At 47.8% G+C, this 19,677-nt stretch overlaps 3 protein-coding genes and 1 pseudogene across 3 annotated transcripts; 3 read left to right on the top strand and 1 right to left on the bottom strand.

The window, feature by feature from the left end:
• Positions 1-4,042: 4,042 nt before the first annotated feature.
• On the top strand, positions 4,043-5,575 carry NFIA_007870 (annotated as a pseudogene).
• A 41-nt stretch (positions 5,576-5,616) lies between these two features.
• On the bottom strand, positions 5,617-6,981 carry NFIA_007880 (uncharacterized protein; the record flags this gene model as incomplete). Its single annotated transcript, XM_001264007.1, has 2 exons — positions 5,617-6,791; positions 6,867-6,981. The coding sequence occupies 2 exons, from the start codon at positions 6,979-6,981 to the stop codon at positions 5,617-5,619; spliced, it is 1,290 nt and encodes a 429-aa protein (XP_001264008.1).
• Positions 6,982-8,124: 1,143 nt separating this feature from the next.
• On the top strand, positions 8,125-12,687 carry NFIA_007890 (ABC drug exporter AbcA; the record flags this gene model as incomplete). Its single annotated transcript, XM_001264008.1, has 4 exons — positions 8,125-8,686; positions 8,709-11,067; positions 11,173-11,270; positions 11,318-12,687. 4 exons carry the CDS (start codon positions 8,125-8,127, stop codon positions 12,685-12,687), a joined length of 4,389 nt encoding a protein of 1,462 aa, XP_001264009.1.
• Positions 12,688-15,082: 2,395 nt separating this feature from the next.
• On the top strand, positions 15,083-17,195 carry tyr1 (tyrosinase; the record flags this gene model as incomplete). Its single annotated transcript, XM_001264009.1, has 7 exons — positions 15,083-15,281; positions 15,336-15,463; positions 15,516-15,845; positions 15,895-16,200; positions 16,264-16,382; positions 16,433-16,756; positions 16,814-17,195. The coding sequence occupies 7 exons, from the start codon at positions 15,083-15,085 to the stop codon at positions 17,193-17,195; spliced, it is 1,788 nt and encodes a 595-aa protein (XP_001264010.1).
• Between the last annotated feature and the right edge of the window lie 2,482 nt (positions 17,196-19,677).

A 19,677-nucleotide genomic window follows, 5' to 3' on the forward strand; every position in this document is an offset into this window, starting at 1 on the left:
TTCTGTGAGCCAATTCCACTTTTCTATGCCCAAGATTATGACATTATTACACTCTGCTCCAATACTCAGTAGGTTTCTTCAAGGACCCTGTACAGTAGACTATTTGTATTGACAATCACTTTGATGGAACTGAGGATTTTGGATGGTATTTAGTTGATCTCCATAATGGATGGTTGGATACATAACGGTCATCGACAAAGAAAGAGTACGTACGGAGTAAGGAAAAGGAAGTCATGAGAAGATAAGCATGTTTGCACACTTTGCATTCCCTTCTGTAACTAACTGGCAGAAAGATTAGTCATCGATCTTCTTCTTCTAACCACGATAACTAACGTACGTGGGATGACCGCCCTATGGTTAAAAACAGCGCCAGCTTTTCAGGTGGTCGAATATTTTTTGTAACTGATTTACACCATGCAACCACAATATACAATGACGGTTTCCACCTGAAAGCGCGGCCACAGTTTCAGCTGGCGTGCGAGCACAAACTAAGGACAAGCGCGTCTCAACTAGCAGGGGAATAGCAGAGGCGGATCCCAAGGTATGACATATAGAAAACCCCTAAAATAGATAAAACTAAATAGAAAGTTATTAAATAATTAGGAGCTCTGGTATCTACAAAGAGAAATATAATCTTGGGTATTGGTATTACCAGAGCAGGTGTTGACACCTACCATGATTTTGCCCTATGGCTGATGAAAAAATATTTGAAGCTTCAGAGCTTTGTTGATGGCAATGGCTTAACTAAGCTTGAAGAGTGAAACAAGAGGACTGCAAACCAGACAGAGTAGTAAAAGCTACGGATCAAATTTCGGACGACTATTTCTTTTGCCACGATATTTGAGATGCAGCAAGGTCTAACTCTGGCCAGCGAACATAGTGTGCCACGGTTTCTGCTCAAATATCCTCAACGTGGAGTAAAGCGAGCGTCCCATTGAGCCCCCGCCTCTCTTTGCCAAGCCTAATGAGGTGCATTGTTATTTGCAGCGGACGATATCCTATCAGGAAGTTCTTGTCCGCCATACTGGGGCTCAAGTTCAGCATACTACGGAGACATTGGCTAGTTAGGGTACTGATTAGTTGGCGGAACCTGCATTTGCGACTGTGGACTGTGCTGGGACGGGATATATGTCGGCTCCGGAGTATAGGCTGGGGCATCGGATTCCACGGCTCGGCGTTCCCGTATGCTTGCCTTTGTGAAGGCACCAAATTCGGATTCAGGTAATTCGTGGTTGGTTATACCCGGAGTAAGGGTTAGGGTGCGGGGCCGCAGGAGGGGGCGGTGGGTATTGGGACTGTGGATGAGTGGGCTGTTGTGGCTGCACAGAGCGAGCAAATGAAGACTTTTTGTCCAGCAGATTCGCGACGATGCTCTCGTTAGCTTCAGCCAAGAACGCACACAGTCCTTCTTCATGGGCTCGACGGGAGGTGTTCGTTCCGAATAGACGGTTTATGTAATTGAGGAATTCGAGATAGGCATCGCTGACCACCTCGAATTGCATCACAGTAAGGTGGACCTGAGCATCCCTTTTCCCATCATTCTGAGGGCCATGTCAGTGACGAGCCTGAGCCTCTACTCGGCCAGAGCCAGTGCTGTCTGGCAAGAATTGCGGATTTGGTGGCGATTGACGGCTGCTGGTAACCGTGCTCGCCCTTCGGTAGCAGATTGTCAATGTACTCGGTCCGCTGCTTTTCGTCGTGGCACATATCGTCGTGAATGTTCTCCTGTTGACAGCAGGTTGCTTGACAACTTTTGCTTTTATTCGCTTTCTGCTTCCTCTGTGGCGGAGCTGCCGAGTAATACCTCCAATTTAGGCTTCCATTCTTGTTGTTTGGGATCTTCCACGGCAAAGGCTGTCTCGAAGTCAATAACAACCTGGCTCTCGATCTCATCGCATATACCGAGAGTGGGCCCTGCATAGTACGTGTGCTTCACCTCGGCCACCTGAAGAAACAAATTTTCCTCGGTCAACGAACGGTGGCGCAAAAGACTACTGCGATGTGCAGATGAAAGTGCCTCGATTTGCGCCAGTCCTGCTCGTCGAAGTCTGCTTTTTTGACAGGATGGAAGCAAAAGGATAGACGTCCAGAGATGTGATGTCGCGCTGACCGTCAAACCTCTTGAACTCGAACACGGTCGAGACAGGCCCTAGGGAGGTATGAAATCAGACCAGTCCAGTATGGAGATTCCTGAGGTGACTGCTGGAGAAAACTAACTCCAGTAAGGTACCTATCGTTAAGGAAATACTAAGATATAATAATACATTCATAGCCTGATTCAGTAGCCTTGTTCAATACAAATAGCAGCAACTGAGGGCTACACAGACCTTAGTTGGCCCCTCTAAATACAGAATACCAAATAACTCGTCCAGGCCTTTTTAGCCCCCTCTCCATAAATAGCTTTTATGGAGAGAATCACATGGTAAAGGCTAGGACAGACCCCAGGGTACAGACTGACAGCGGACACGACGGCTAAGGTGTAACAAACTGAACTGCCCTGCATGCCGCGAGTAGCCAGTATCTTTTCGGCATTGCCACCCACTTACAGACTCACCGGCCTGTCATCATGGCGCTAGTGGCTTTCATGAGCTTATGGCCAGGAGCAACTAGTGTTGCCACTGCCGGATTTATGGGCTGCTCAGTTCCTACGTTCTTTTAGTCTGAACAATTATCATTAGGCTGGACACCAGGAAATCCAGGATAGAGCCTATAATCATTATATATCAGGTTTGACTAATCCGCAAAAAGCATGGATGAACTCTAAGGCTAGATTAGTTTGATTATACCCTTTGTCATTGGACATCCACAAGAGGGGAATTTGTAACCAATAGAGCTCTTCTTGGACAAGGTCAAGAAATTGTTGCCTAATTCTCCTCAGAACATACTTAAACAGCGGAACTGTAGCTGATCTAACTTGTAACTTACCTTATATCGCCAGTTTATCCATTCTGATACCTAGTGTAACAAGCACATTGCTACAATCATGTTCTCCTATACTGGAAGTGGCCCTTACTGCTATGCCCACAGTCTGTATATGGTCCTCCTAGCCTGGGGCTACGATCCGCAATCGCTACCTTCCTCAGGCTTCATTGAGTGTCTCACAACAATGCCCTTTGGCAAACAATTCATTGGCCTTGACACTGGCCCCGTTTCCTTTTTCAGTAACCCATACACGAATCCGGATGACGGTATCAGTGTGGCCCTTAAGACGATGGGCTGGACATGCAATGACCACCGCGGTGGTGATGCTGTTTCAGCCCTATGTGCACTGCGTGAGGCAGTCATCCAGGGGCCTGTTCTTGCTGGCCCTCTCAATATGGGCTACCTCTCTTACAATCCGAACTATACAGCGCTCAATGGAGCCGACCACTTCGTTGTGGTTTTGGGCGTGGACGATGATAAGGGAATGGTTCTGCTACACGACCCGGCAGGATATCCAGCCGTGCTCCTACCACTAGAAGAATTTATTGAGGCATGGAACGGTAAAGGCATAGAGTATGTCAATGAGCCATTTGTGTTTCGCTCTCAATTTCGTCATATTGAGGATGTTTCCCGGCCAGACATGATTGCGCGCACGATTGGCATACTTCAGGACCAAATTGAAAGCAATATCATGTTTCCTGGTTCATCAGGCGGGGTGTCAGCGCTGCGGTTAACTCTGGATGCTGTGAAAAATGTGTTGCCGAGTGTTGTGAATGACCTTGCTGAATTCACTTTCCCACTCGCGGCAAGGCGTTACCTAGATGCGAGGGACTTTCTAGCTGAGGCTGGCCTAATGGATGCTGCTGAAATCATGGAGCAACAGGCATTGTTGGCTGGAGAGGCACAATACCCGGCCACGCATGGGAATTGGAAGGAGGTTATCCTGGTCCTTGAGAGATTTATGGACCTTGAAGATCGGCTAACAAAGTCCTTCAAGGCCATGACTTAGCCAGAGTCCAACTGTAGTTAAGGAGAAGTAATTCTACTATCATAGTTCAGTTATTATATATAGGACATTATCATATTACCATATTTACTCTGGTGTACGATATTTAAGCAGGCGGAAGGAGGACAGGAACTTTACGACACTTGAGCAGTATATCCCCTACAGGGCCCTCGACGTCGGGTACATGCTCTGGTACGGCTGGTCACCTCTGGCTGCGCAATTACAATTCCCAACGAGGAAGAAGAAGAGGCAAAGAGGCTTATCATACCTGCGTTGATCCAGACGTCGCTGCTGAATGACCTCTTCTCCTTTGAGAAGGAAAAGAATGACGCTAATGTTCAGACCGCTGGCATGATTTTGTCATGAATGAGCATGGGTGTAGCGAAGAAGAAGCAAGGGATATCCTCAAGAAATGTATCCGCCTTGAATGTGCCAACTACGTCCGCAATGTCAAAGAGACAAATGCGCGGGCGGTTGTCAGTGATGAGCTGAAGAGATACATCAATGTCATGCAGTATACCCTTTCCGGCAACGCAGCCTGGAGTACGAATTGCCCGCGGTACAACAGATCAACCAAGTTTAATGAGTTGCAGTTGCTGAGAAGCGAGCACGGCCTGGCGAAATACCCGTCAAGGTGGTCACAGGAAAACAGAACCAGCGGCCTTGTTGAGGGTGATTGCCATGATCCAAGCCAAACAAGCTCAAGAGGAAGAGGAATTGCCTCAGTGTAGATGATGAAACGAGGACGAATGGCACTAATGGCGCCAAGAAGCCAGCGCATGTCTCCCAACCAAGCACGGATTCGATTTTTCTAGAGGATGTGGTGCAGTTGGCGCGTACTTGCTCTCATTCTTTTATCGCGCTTTTCCAGTGTCTGACAACCCCAGGCTCGATGATCTCGAAGACAACTCTCCACTACGTCGCGGCAAGCCCTCTACACATAGCATCTACGGCATGGCCCAGACAATCAATAGCGCAACGTACCAATACATCACAGCTACAGATATAACCGCCCACTCCAGACCTCAGAAAACTTCTATATTTCCGTTGAAGAGTCACAGCAGCTGCACGTGGGGCAGAGCTACGACCTCTACTGGACGCACAACACGCTCTGCCCAACCATCGCTGAGTATTTGAAAATGGTTGACATGAAGACGGGCAGTCTATTTCGCATGTTGACGCGGATGATGATCTCTGAGAGTCCGGCCGTTGACAAGGTTTCTAACAGCGATATGAATTTGTTTAGTTGCCTCATTGGACGCTTCTTCCAGATCCGCGATGACTATCAAAATCTCGCTTCCGGTGACTACTCAAAGGCAAAGGGGTTTGCCGAGGATCTCGACGAAGGCAAGTATTCCTTCACGGTAATCCACTGCATTCAGACTCTGGAGTCAAATCCCGAGCTAGCAGGGGTGATGATACAGTTGCGGGCGTTCCTTGTGAAAAGACGGCATGAGGGCAAACTAGCCAAGAGGCCAAGCGAGAGGAGAGGTGTTAGAGACCATGAAGAAAACGGAAAGCTTGCAGTACACGCTCAGCGTTCTGCGGGAACTGCACGGTGAGTTGGAGAAGGCAGTTGAAAATTTGGAGGCGAAGTTTGGCGAGGAGAACTTCACTCTCAGAGTGATGCTAGAGTTGCTGATGGTGTAAGAGATATAGGCTGATAGATAGGAGGGCAATTCGTAAAGTCATGCCACTGCCTCTATGTCCAGCGGGTCCTCGCCTCTGATATTGCGCCACCACTCACTTTGTCGTACAAGTTCTCCCTCTTCACCACCTAGCAGAGACCAGTACTTCTTCAGAAACCATTCCTTCGCCTCCCAGCTGCGGTTGTCCCATGGAGTACCAGTCGAAGCATATCCAGTAGAAGTATCTCGATCCTTCCTCCCAACGCCTGCCCCTCCCCAGCACACTAAACCAGTAACGGCATCGCGGAGAAATTCATCCTCGTCTACCTCTTGCTGCTGCAGGATGAGATTCTTCCGTAGCGTCCGAAAAGGCAGAACATCAATGTATGGAGGATGTTTGACAGTAATTTGTTCAATACTTGGCCTCAAGTCTGGCTTGAGTGTCATGAAAATCCTCTGCACTGTGCAGATCATGTTTTCCTTGACCATGTCATCCGCTGATGCCCTAAGCGACCTATAGAATGGCGAGGGAGATTCCTTGGTACACATCATCTCCTCTGTAATGCTAATATGCATCCTGAGAGTATCCATTGCGGCTAAAGTACAGATTGTTTCCAGGCGAAGATGGTTGGCATATGGATCTGGTGTAGGTATGACCGGTCCAGTCCTGAGTATTCTGACCTCGGTAGAGCTGTATGGGCCGGGACGGTGCGTTTGTATCATGAAATGTGGGCTGGAACAATTACATTTGATGGTGGTGGTCGACCAGCATCGATCAATGCCGTCCCTGTGTTTATCTTGGATGAGAACGGAAGGAATGACGTGGGTTGGAGGAACCCATACTCTCGGTGCCGTCAAGGGAGTTTCCGATGGTGGAAATTGTTTTGTGGAGTCCAAGAATGCTAGTGTTGATGGGGAAATATCTGAATGTGAGAGTTGTGCTGTGCAGTCCCTGAGTATAGAATCCCAGACGTTTGGCGACGATAGGGTATTGTCTGAGGATGTCAGATGTGTGGTAGAGTCCCAGATATTTAGTGTTGATGCGGTATAGTCTGACTGTGGAAGAAGCTGTTGGCAGTCCTTGGGAGTAGCTATCGATGAACCGGGAATCGACACGTCCCAGGCACCATCACCTAGGATCGACTCGGACTGGATTTTGCCCGTCATCGGGGGTCTCTGTGCCAGTGATGCTGCAAGCATTTCAAGGTCCTCCAATCGCCCACGGAGCTTCTCTCCTGGAAAGAACACTCTATCAGTAATTTTTCCCCCGATTTATCTTTGAGAATCCAAGCCGCACTCACGATATTTACGTTGCGCTCGGATGTTCTGTTGCCGCCGTTTCTCAGGGTCACTACGGACGGGTTTTCGCTTCTCCTTTCCCAGGCTCTCGCTCCGTGCTTTCTTCTCCGTCGTGTCTTGTGGCATCGTGTATGCCGGTTTGTCGTGTAGATCCTTAAAGTAGATGAACGGATGGATGAGGTAGGTTGGGTGGGATAGCCGACGCGGAAAGTGCGGAGTAAGACGACTCTATATGATGTCTGTCTACGGCGGACGACAGCGAGCGACTGTGCTTGTTCTGGTAACTGGTCAGATTGTCTGGCAGATTGCATCGACAGCTAATTATCCCGCACTGCTGAAAAAGAACACGAGGAACATAAGTATATCGTTGTGAATATATTGCATCACTCCCTGGCTAGGCGAGCATGTAGCCTGCATGCGACCTCATTGCTAATCTTCGGATCCCTCCGCATTGCTTCTATCCTTGCAATATACATCGTTAATTACACTGTATATGCGCCTTCCATCATCAATTAAGGGCGGTGATGGAGTTGTTGGCGGACATGAAGAAGGTGGGTATTGATATTCTGGGAGAGATGCAGAAGGCGAGCTTAGCACGAGCTGAAAGAAGCGTTTGTGAACTTGAAGAATATATCTGCCTTCTCTAGATTCGGTTATACACTAGGTTCTATCATAGCAATTGATTAGAATTAAGAGGAACGCGCTCGGCCGAACCGATTGAAATAGGGCTCTGATAGCAGTCCAGCTGATAACGTAGCACAGCTGCTATAATGACACAGTTGCTCGGATAGACTTTTCAAGTTGTCTAACTATCCTTTTTGGATCTCAGAGGAGTAGAAACGGAATCCTAAATGGAACCCAAAGAGCTTGCGGAACAGGAACTATCCGTACCCGTGAAGCCACCTGCACCTTCGTTAGTGATTGTAGACTTCGCGGGAGAAGACGTGTATAACGGCGATCTCCACAGCATGCAACTAGCAGGACAGATGGTTGGACACGGATGCAGGGTGGATTGCGGCCCGAAGATCTGGCTGACGTTAGCCATCGATATGTGGCTGATTTGGCTGATGAGAGCCATTGACTTTGGCGGGCCGAACCGACAATAGTACAATGAATCCCGTCATCCATGAATCCAGGAACGGCGAATAAAATGGGGTTGTTGCTTTATCTGGTGTGGCCTATTTTCTGTTCTCTCAACTTCCTATAACTATAGCTTGATACATTCGTGGTGCTCATTGGCGAACTCGGTAAACCAGAACCCGCGCAAACATGAATGAAGACCATGAGGCTGGCAACTCCCCCAGTACCAGTGTGGAGAAGAGGGAAGAGGAGGTTCATCAGCTGGCCAGACAGTTCACAGAGCAGAGCAACTATTCCACGGCGGGACAAAACCCCTTTGCTGCGGAGGCAGGGTCGGCGCTGGACCCCAATGGTGAACGCTTCAATGCTCGGGCATGGTGCAAGGCCATGCTGCAGATGCACACCGGGGACAGGCAGGCACATCCACTGCGAACCTTGGGGGTCGCCTTCAGCAATCTCAATGTGCATGGTTTCGGTTCCGACACTGATTACCAGAAAACCGTCGGCAATGTCTGGCTAAAGGCGCTTAGCCTGGTAAGCAAAGCATTCGGTCAAAAGCAGTGCAAAATCGAGATTTTGCAGAACCTGGAAGGATTGGTGGAGGCTGGAGAGATGTTGGTCGTACTTGGACCCCCTGGATCCGGATGCTCGACTTTCTTGAAGACCATTGCTGGAGAGACTTACGGCTTTCATGTGGATAAAAACTCAAACATCAATTTCCAAGGCATGTCTGATTTGACTCAAGAGCAATGTTCTTTACTAATTCCCGTCAGGTGTGAGCGCAAAACGAATGGCCCACGAGTTCAGAGGCGAAGCCATCTATACCGCGGAGGTTGATGTCCACTTCCCCAAGCTCACTGTTGGAGATACCCTTTATTTCGCTGCGCGCGCCCGAGCACCACGACACATTCCTGGGGGGGTGAATGCGACCCAGTATGCCGGCCACATGCGAGACGTGATCATGGCCATGTTTGGTATTAGCCATACGAAGAACACAATTGTAGGAAACGACTTCATTCGTGGTGTGTCTGGTGGAGAGCGCAAGCGGGTTAGCATTGCTGAAGCTTGCCTCAGCAATGCACCGCTGCAATGTTGGGACAATTCTACTCGTGGCCTTGATAGTGCGAATGCCATTGAGTTCTGCAAAACGTTACGCATGCAGGCAGATATCAATGGCACCACAGCCTGTGTCTCTCTATACCAGGCTCCTCAGGCCGCTTACGACTATTTTGATAAGGCCCTGGTCCTATACGAAGGTCGCGAGATCTACTTTGGTCCCACATCCATGGCGAAGCAGTACTTCCTTCATATGGGCTTTGTTTGCCCTGACCGACAAACTGATGCCGACTTTCTCACCTCTATGACTAGCCACCTTGAGCGTGTTGTTCAGCCAGGTTATGAAGGCCGCGTACCTCGAACACCTGATGAGTTCGCTGCACGATGGAAGGCCTCACCACAGCGAGCACAGCTGATGCAAGACATCAAGACTTATAATGCAAAGTTCGCACTGGATGGTGAATACCTGGATAAGTTAAAGCAATCTCGGCGAGCTCAGCAAGCCAAGGCTCAGCGTGTATCATCACCCTACACTCTTTCCTATGTTCAACAGGTGAAACTGTGCCTGTGGCGTGGGTATCAACGATTGAAGACTGACCCCAGCGTCACAATCTCTTCGTTATTCGGAAATACTATCATATCCCTTGTTATCGCCAGTATATTCTACAACCTCAAGGCTGACACCAGTACCTTTTTTCAGCGCGGTGCTCTTCTCTTCTTTGCTGTTCTTATGAACGCCCTTGGTTGCGGCCTTGAAATGCTGACTCTATATGCGCAGCGAGGGATCATAGAGAAGCACTCCCGATACGCTCTCTACCACCCGTCTGCTGAAGCGTTTTCATCAATGATAATGGATTTGCCCTACAAGATTCTCAACGCTATTACATCCAATATAGTTCTGTACTTCATGACCAACTTAAGGAGAGAACCCGGTGCTTTCTTCTTCTTTGTCTTCACTTCGTTCATACTGACTCTCACTATGTCTATGTTCTTCCGGTCTATGGCATCGCTATCCAGATCCCTTGTCCAAGCTCTGCCCTTCTCCGCCGTTCTACTTCTCGGTCTCAGCATGTATACTGGGTTCGCTATCCCGACTGGGTATATGCTTGGATGGGCTCGCTGGATTGCATACATCAATCCAATCAGCTATGGCTTTGAGTCACTCCTGATCAATGAGTTCCACAACCGCGACTTCCCGTGCATGAACTATGTCCCATCGGGTCCTGGCTATACGGATCTCGGGCTTAACAACCGTGTTTGCTCTACCGTCGGATCAGTTCCTGGACAAGCCTTTGTCAATGGCGATGCCTACATTGATTCAGCATATAGCTATACCGCTTCGCACAAATGGAGAAACATCGGTGTCATATTCGCCTACATGTTCCTGCTCGGGGCCGTCTATCTCGTTGCTACTGACTTCATCACTGAGAAGAAGCCGAAGGGCGAGATCCTAGTTTTTCCTCGCGGACACAAAGCTCTGAAGAAAGGAAAGTCAGATGAAGATCTTGAAGGGGGTAGTGGCCGCAGCGTCACAGTCGAGAAGACCGGCTCAGATGACCTTGCCATGATTGAACGCCAGACCGCGATCTTCCAGTGGAAGGATGTCTGCTTTGATATCAAGATTGGAAAGGAGAATCGCAGGATTCTCGACCATGTTGACGGATGGGTCAAACCGGGAACCTTGACGGCGCTTATGGGTGTTTCTGGTGCTGGAAAGACCACGCTCTTGGATGTCCTAGCTACGCGCACCACTATGGGGAATATTAGTGGAGAAATGCTCGTCGATGGTCAACCGCGTGATGACTCCTTCCAACGTAAGACCGGCTATGCTCAGCAACAAGATCTGCATTTGAGTACTGCTACAGTGCGCGAGGCACTTGAGTTCTCTGCTCTTCTGCGTCAGTCCGCTCACATTCCTCGTCAAGAGAAGATTGACTACGTGGCAGAAGTGATTAAGCTTCTTGACATGACTGAGTATGCTGATGCTGTTATTGGTGTGCCTGGTGAAGGCCTCAATGTTGAGCAACGTAAGCGTCTCACAATCGGGGTAGAGCTTGCGGCCAGGCCGCAACTTCTGTAAGTTGTAACCTCAGGAAATTACTGCGGCGTTGGGCAAATTACTGACTGAGTGTATTGCGTCTGTCCCCATTGCGGGATCGGCGCATAGCGTTGCGTGCACAGCCTTTTCCTAGACGAACCGACCTCAGGACTTGATTCACAGACATCCTGGGCTATTCTTGATCTCCTTGATAAACTGAAGAACAACGGCCAGGCTATTTGTAAGTGTCTGATCCTGCATTTATAGCTGTCATTAATGTGTTCCAAGTGTGTACTATCCATCAACCATCTGCCATGCTGTTCCAGCGCTTTGATCGTCTCCTCTTCCTTCAGGCTGGTGGTCGTACTGTCTACTTTGGGGAAGTCGGTCAGAACTCGCAAATACTGATTGACTACTTCGTCCGCAACGGTGGCCCTCCATGTCCTCCAGCTGCTAATCCTGCCGAATGGATGCTCGACGTGATCGGTGCCGCTCCTGGATCTCACACCAACATCAACTGGTTCGAGACCTGGCGTAGATCCCCCGAATATGCACGAGTCCAAGAGCACCTTGCTGAACTGAAACACGAATGTCCCCATCAAACCAACCTGTTCCGCACCACATCCAGCCAAAACCGCGAAGACAAAGCCAGCTACCGCGAATTCGCTGCTCCTTTCTGGGTCCAGCTCTGCCAAGTCCAAGTACGAGTCTTCCAGCAAATCGGGCGGTCACCCTCCTACATCTACTCCAAGACCGCTCTCTGCGTGTTATCCGCTCTCTTCGTCGGCTTCTCCCTCTTCCACACACCCAACACCATCCAAGGCCTCCAGAATCAAATGTTCGGCATCTTCATGCTACTTACCCTTTTCGGCCAGCTCATCCAACAAATCATGCCGCATTTCATCGCCCAGCGCGCGCTATACGAAGTCCGTGAACGACCCGCAAAGACCTACTCTTGGAAAGCCTTCATCATCTCCAACATTATTGTTGAACTCCCCTGGAACTCGCTCATGTCCGTCCTTATGTTCCTGTGCTGGTACTACCCGATTGGTCTTTACCACAACGCCGAACCAACAGATGCGGTGCACTTGCGGGGCACACAAATGTGGCTGATGGTCTGGACCTTCCTTCTCTTCTCGTCCACCTTTGCACATTTTATGATCGCAGCGTTTGACGCCGCCGAGAACGCTGGAAACCTAGGGAACCTGCTTTTCCTGCTTTGTCTGCTTTTCTGCGGTGTTCTAGCGACACCAGATCAGCTCCCCGGCTTCTGGATCTTCATGCATCGCGTTTCGCCGTTTACGTACCTGGTTAGCGGGATGTTGTCTGCGGGCATATCGAATACGAACGTAACCTGCGCGGACAATGAGTATCTGCGCTTTGACCCAGCCAATGGGACATGCGGCGAGTACATGGGTTCATACATGTCGAGTATGGGCGGGTACCTCGAAGACGAAATGGCGACTTCTAACTGCAGCTTCTGCCCGATCAAGGAGACGAATGTGTTTCTCAGTAGAGTTTCGTCGAGTTACTCGGATATCTGGAGGAATTTTGGGTTCCTGTGGGTATTTATTGTTTTTAATATCTTTGCAGCTTGTTCGTTGTACTGGTGGGTACGTGTTCCAAGAGACAAGAAGCCTGTTGCTAAGGCCGAGTGAGCGTTGTTTGTTATAATTGCCTTATTTCCCTCTTTTTTGTTTTTCTAGATCGTACATATTAGGTCGTGCTTGCTTAGAGTTGCATAACTGAACCGCTAAAATCGAATCCGACTCTCACCACACTCGCAGGGGTGAGGGTTCGGTTCCTAACCTAAGGAATGTCAGTTAAACCGTTGGTTATGGTTTTTGAGGTTTTATCCGCCTAGGTTAACCAACCCTCACTATTTTGTTTAGTATCACTAAATTCTAGGATTTCTCTAGAAATACTAATATTACTAGATAGCCTCGTATCTAGTCAATCTAAATATAGAATATCGATTTAAAATATCTAGTGGTTGGTGAGATATAAGGGAACAATCATTTTGGTTATGGTTTGGTATGAAAGTAGGATCACTTTCGTGGAGTTCGTGGCGTAAACAGGAGGTAAACTGGCTGGCACGCGCCTTATAATGGCTACTGGGACGCGTGTACACATGCTTTTAATTTCGTGGTGTATTTGACGAGGAAGATGGCTGATTATGAGCAGGCTTGGCTTCTTACCAAAAGCCCTTGGCAGTGTTTGGTAAGAGTCGAAAGAGTCTTATTTCTGAAGCAGAAAACGAGGAACTAAGATTAAGTTGGTATTTCGAGTGATTTCAGCGTGCCCCACTATTGCAATTCATAATGCCGTAGTTACCTACCCCCCAGCCGGAGGTAATTTCACTCCTAAATGAATATATGCTCATGGAGAGATAGAATTTGGCGGGCCTTCCTAAAGCCACTATAAGCTGTCGTCGCCGCATGCAGCAGCGCTAGGCCCCCATGAATTTCTAGATATGGAACCACTGTTCCCTACTATCTTTCCCGGATATTCTCTTCCTCTCCCTCCTCAGCACCTTCGCAGCGACACAAACCACGACTTTACTGTACTAGCTATTATCGTCTAATGACTCAGACAGCTAGAAAGCTGCCTTGCGACAGATGTCGAGAGCCAAGCTCTTGATCAGTATAATTTGTACCCTGTGCAAAAGGACGTAATAAGTCCTGTAGTCATTCATGGGTACTACAAAGTCACCATTATTTTCCTATTTTAGTTTTATAATACACGTATGGTCTGATGATTATACAGCTTGATGTATCCTGCCAACCTTGGATATGTATTATATGGTGCAAGAATGGACAGCCTTTTAAGTATTCCAGAGGACTATCTATTACAACATTGACTATTAAGGTTTCCTTTTACTCAAACATGCATTATGTATCTAAGTGGGAGAGGCTAGACTGATGAACAACAGAATCAGTCTGTGTCATGCAGGAACCAGCTCTAGGCTCAGATTAAATAAGGAGCTAATGAAGTAGAGAAGTGTAGTGTGGGAAGAATGTGCATCTTTCTCATTAGGTAAACTGTAAGGCTGAGACTATTTTTCGTTACATCATAACTTCCAGTTCTAGAAGAAGGGTGTGTCAGAAATAGAGAAGCCAGTTTCTTCTATGTACTTATTACCAGGGTTATGAGTCCTAATGATTAGAGGTTATAAGATTAACTATTTACTAATTAGCTCCACTATCCTATGACCCTAAACACTTAGTTTGAGCACTCCATCATTAAACAAATCTGCTGTTTTACAGCCTCTTACCACAGTTAAAGGTGAATTTCCCTGTGTGCTATCTCCACGTATAAGCAAAGAGCCCGATAATTTGACAGTCCGAAGTTTTCTTCATCTCTCATTCACAGACTTATCTTTGCCACGACGAGCATCAACTGGCGCTTGTTCGCTTGTCTATCTTAGGTTCGCATTTGGTATGTGGATTTCCTCCATCCTCAATTCATTGTGTTGTAGGATTTCTGGATCGAAAGATTTGATATTCATAGACACCACCCCACCCACGCAGGCCTTATAAGACCCAAGCTGTTTCCATTGTTTCGCCACACTGAAAGCAGACACCCGTCTGACGGTAGATGGCGCAAGGAGATTATCTTACGTTAGAATTCAGAGCAGAGGATATTGGTGTATTTGCTATTTGCCAACATCAACTACTCAGCCGAAAAGGTGTCTAGACTCCCATTTCTATACATGTAGGAATGTTCCAGTGCCAATTTATCAAGCCAGTCGTATGTTACAGCTAGACCGAAAAGTGGCAGATCACTGTGTCACAATTGCCACCATAGCAACAAGCCGGAAGACGTGAGATCATAACAGATATATCCCGCTGGGACGTTAAACCTTAGGACAAACGTCAGGATGCAAACGGTAGTTGTAGCAATCGGTATTGCATCCACCACCTAAGATAAAGTAGACCAGCAACCCAGTAGGATCATCAGGATTAACCTGGTTATTGGGAGCTTCATCAGTACATTATTTCTTACTATCATCATTATCCTACCCTGGAAGCAGCTGAAAAGCATACATCCAGAATGAGTGGCAACAAACCGTATGTTATCGAAGGCATCCCTGTCGACGCCGACCAGATCATTCCAGTCCGTCGTGACATTGATGAATGGTATGAAGACACTAGCCGACAGAGCAGAATTCAGCTGTCCATGTTTATATGGGCGCTACGTGAGTTCCAATCTATCGACTACAAAGACAGACTTTCCTACTTCCAAATTGCAGGTCTGTGACGGTATCATTAGTGTTTTGGAAAGCAGGACTGATGGCAGGATGTAGGAATACATCACTTCCCATTGATAACTTGGGACGAGAAGGAACCTCCTGAGCCGAATAAGTCTGGATATTGCGTGCACAATAACGTTACTTTTCCCACATGGCACCGACCATACATGCTCCTGTTTGAAGTTAGTCATTTGACGTTCCTATTGCGCCGTCGGCTCTGACCCTTTTGCGCAGCAACGTCTGTTCGAAATTATGGAAACCACCATCAAGGATACGGTTCCCGAGTCGCACAAGCAGGAATGGCGAAATGCCGCTCGTCAGTGGCGCCTCCCTTACTGGGACTTCGCAAAGACTAGCGGCCCCCACGCGACTGGGCGTTTGTCATTGCCAGTTCTTTGCGGATTAGCCAAGGTGGTTATATTAAACCCTGCAAACCCTGAAACACCTATTGAGCTCCCCAACCCTGTGTATAAATACAAGGCTCCCGATCTTATGGGGAATCTGGATGAACCCTTCAACATCCCGCCTGAGCGTATAGACCCAGAGAAAGACGACTATTATCCAGTAGGCCTCGAGCTCTCTTATGGGATGAGTATTCGCTAACAGAGCAAAGTGGGATAAATGTCAGGCGACGACCAAATACGGGCTTCTGAAGAACAACCCGCACGTACAGGACGCCGGACAGGATGTGAAAAAGAGTAACCTCGCCTTGAATGAGCATCCATGGTACAGGCCAAACAAGGATGGCTTTCCACCTCTGCAGACACTTACTTATGAAGTGCACCGACTATTAAGTTTCAAGTTCAGCAGCTGGGGGGCGTTTGCGTCAACAAAATGGTTCAACGAGGAGAACAAACCGCCCCCATCACAGCAGACGAGAGATATCCTTTCCCTAGAATATATTCATAATAATGTCCATGTGAGTCCGATGCAGTCCCTTTCATTGTGACAGAATATGAGAGACTAACCAGAGCACCCCAAGAATTGGGTGGGAGGCACGGACTATCTTGGTGACCCTAGCAGGCCCGACTTGCAGGGAGCTGGCCACATGAGCAGTGTTCCTGTGGCAGCGTTCGACCCGATCTTTTGGCTCTATCATAAGTCAATATAACGCTCATGATATCAGGAGATTACTGGCTAACTAGAGCTAGTAATGTGGACCGGCTTACAGCTATCTGGCAGGTCTTAAATCAAGACCACTGGTTCGATGAACCCCACAGCAGCGACGCTAAACCCAATGATCCTCTCAAACCATTCCATGTTAGCAAAGAAAAGTATTTCACATCGGATGATACGAGATTCTGGCGCAAATACGGGTACGACTACGATATAGTAAAGAAACCCAACACGAATGAAGACCGCGCCCCTGGAGAAGTCAAGATGAAGATCAATCAGCTCTACGGTGAACCAATATCTAGGCTCCATGAAGGCCAGCCAGTCAAATACGACTATGTGATCAATGTTATCTACGACCGGTATGTATTCAACCAGTTTAGTACCCTACGGGAAATACAGGTACTAACATCGCCTAGATATGCTCTTGATGGTATCCCTTACACGATTGTCTTTTACCTGCACCTGAAAGATGATAGCTACAAGTGTTTAGGTGGTGTCTACACCTTTAGTACTAAGCTGAGCGACGCCCAGGGCACGGAGAGAGGTGGCTGTGACAACTGCCGTGAGCAAAAGAAGGCAGGTGTCCTCGCTTCCGCTCAGATTCCGTTAACGTATACCCTTTATGAGAGACAGGAGTGGCATAACCTAGGAAAGCTACTACCCGTGAAAGAAACAACTGATATAATTAGTCAACACCTCTGCTGGAAGGTCGTGGGGGTCAATAATTCGGTACTGTTCGACGTGAGTTTCTTGGAGATGATGCTGCACTACCTTCTGTGCTCTTACACCATTGGCTGACCAAGGATATTATTTATTCCAGTCTGAGCAACCCATGAGAGGTGACCCAGCAACATGGCGTTCACTCAACGTCACTGCCGCTTATAGTGAGATTCACTATCCTGTAGATGGCGATTTCAGGTACATCGATCGGGGTTTGCCCACCTATCATCACTATCTCCCCATCCATCTGTCCCCAACTTCTACTTAGATCGCAGAGCCGAGACCTCTTCTAAGCAAGCAGTTGGACGGCAGCGAAAAGCTTCCTTCAACTGGTGACCACAAGATCCAACATCATATGTGCAGATGAATTTGGACTCTCCATATCTTTCTATATAGTTCTATATTGTTTTCTAGCTGCAACGTTCTGGTTTATGCTTCATATCTAGGGGCTCAGTTTATTCAACATAAACAGGTCTGCATGAGCATTCATTCCGAAGCTCAGATTGAGATTGCATCTTCATTGCCCGGGTTGCCCGGGTTGGTCAATCTAACTTCTCGGTATAGTCATGTCTATCTAGTCAATCAATTCTTTCTCATGTGTTTAACCCTGTCTTCCATCTTATGTCTCTTAGGATCGATGGGATTCCCGTGACCACCTCCACTACAAAAATCCTAATCGATCTGATCTGGGTTTCCATCAGTTTCTGATATACCTTTCTGTTTTAGCAAGGTAGCAGCAGATTGTTAATAGTTTGTGCGCCCCCTGCCCTATTAATTGTACCCTAACATTTAGCGCGGTAGGAACCGGGCGAAGGAGTCAATAAAGGTTAAAATCCACAAAAGTAGCAAATAGGGATTGTTAATATAACCTGCCATACGCTCCACTCTTCCACTTGGTCGGGGGTATCTATCGTCCAACATGGCCGGTCTTAGTAAGTGTTGTTTGACTGATTAGTTAGTTAACCAGTGGTGTCAGGTTTCACGGCGGGAGCTGGCCAAGCCCATGAACTGTAGGGACTCGTCAAAATAGATGCTCATTGGAAAGCCTCATTAGCTGTCTAAGGCCGGAGGAATCTCTCCATGCACAAATTCTGTGATTGTTGCTCCATCATGCTCCAAACTCCTAACGCAGTAAGTATCATATTGCTGAAAAATTACGACGTCATGGAAGCGCTATTACATGGCATGCGTGGGGGAAGAAACCCGTATATTCGCCGGTCAATATGTTGGTCGACCTGTGCGTCATCTTGTTCAGATTGCCCAACTCTCCACCTCGCAGATCCTGGTTACTACACAGGTGACCTTGCCCACCTCGGGGCGAGTCGCTTGAGGAATATCTGGAGCAAGACCACAAGCACATCATGGGTGTTGGCGAACCGTTGTATCAATTCGGGTTGATTGACGATCAGAACCTGGGAGCAAAGCTCAGAAGAAGCCCATGGTTGTCGTTTTGCGTTCAGTTATCAGTGAGTGCCGGCTACCTTGCTTCCCCCTTTGATGCCCTCACGCCTGCCTAGGTGCTTAGCGCTCGACCTCTGCGTGTAGGGCACGGGGGACTCTGGGGGTGGTAGGTCTGAGCTTAGAGACTATCAAGATGACTCTGCGCTCGAGGGATCTCTGGATATGAAAGAGTATGACCGTGTTGACTTGGTAGCCAGAATTTGAGAACCACCAGCGTGTATCAGTTCGTAGTTGTGCTTCTGATTCAAAAAGTCCAGTTTCAATAACGAGCGAAGGCCAGTCGTTACCTTCGGAAGGATTCCTTGACGGAGTGAGAGACTCTTCAGCTTCTTTGTCGCATGTTCTTCCACTATACCGGGAGGCCGAGATCATGATGTAGACTACAGCGTATTAACTGGTAACTGTCAACAATTTGTCTCGCAGCCGCAGTTCATTCCAGCACCATGGATTGACCTAGATAACGACTAAGCGCCATTGCATGCACTCATGAAATGGTATCGTCAGCCAACACTGCAGATTTGTACGTCGACTAGAATCCATATTGGTAGTTATAGTTGTCGACTGCACCGGCGTGACCTGTCAATGCCATATTAGTCATAGTTATGCGTCAATTCAGACGAGTGAATACCTATTGTCTTAGAAAAAGTCTAAAGAATCGAAAACATGACGAATCCACGTCAGCAAGTAACACAATCCATGTAGCACATTCCTCTCCAGAAGGAATATCCAGCTCGCAGTCCCCTAATCATGTTGTGAGCACGAACTCTCGTGTCAGAGTCAAAGTCAGAATCCATAGCACAGAAGTGTCAGAGGAGTAGGAGAATAAGAATTGACAGAGGGACTGTGGGAGAGATGGAGGAGAGAAATAGAAGCCGAGAGAAGCAGAAAACCATGGTAGTACTAATTGATGGCCATAAGTAATGAAGGAGTGAATTAGAAGTGAAGATATGTTTATTAAGTACGGAGTGAATACTTCTATTCTACTCAAAAGTGGTCTTTATACATAATATCTCCATCCTGGACGGTATATGGCTGTAAATTATGCCCTAGATCTTTAGTGCACCTAATAGTTCCATACCATGCTAAGGTCTAGACCACT

This window comes from Aspergillus fischeri, genomic scaffold (genome assembly GCF_000149645.3).
Source record: "Aspergillus fischeri NRRL 181 1099437636249 genomic scaffold, whole genome shotgun sequence".
In the NCBI taxonomy this organism is placed as follows: Eukaryota; Fungi; Ascomycota; class Eurotiomycetes; order Eurotiales; family Aspergillaceae; genus Aspergillus; species Aspergillus fischeri.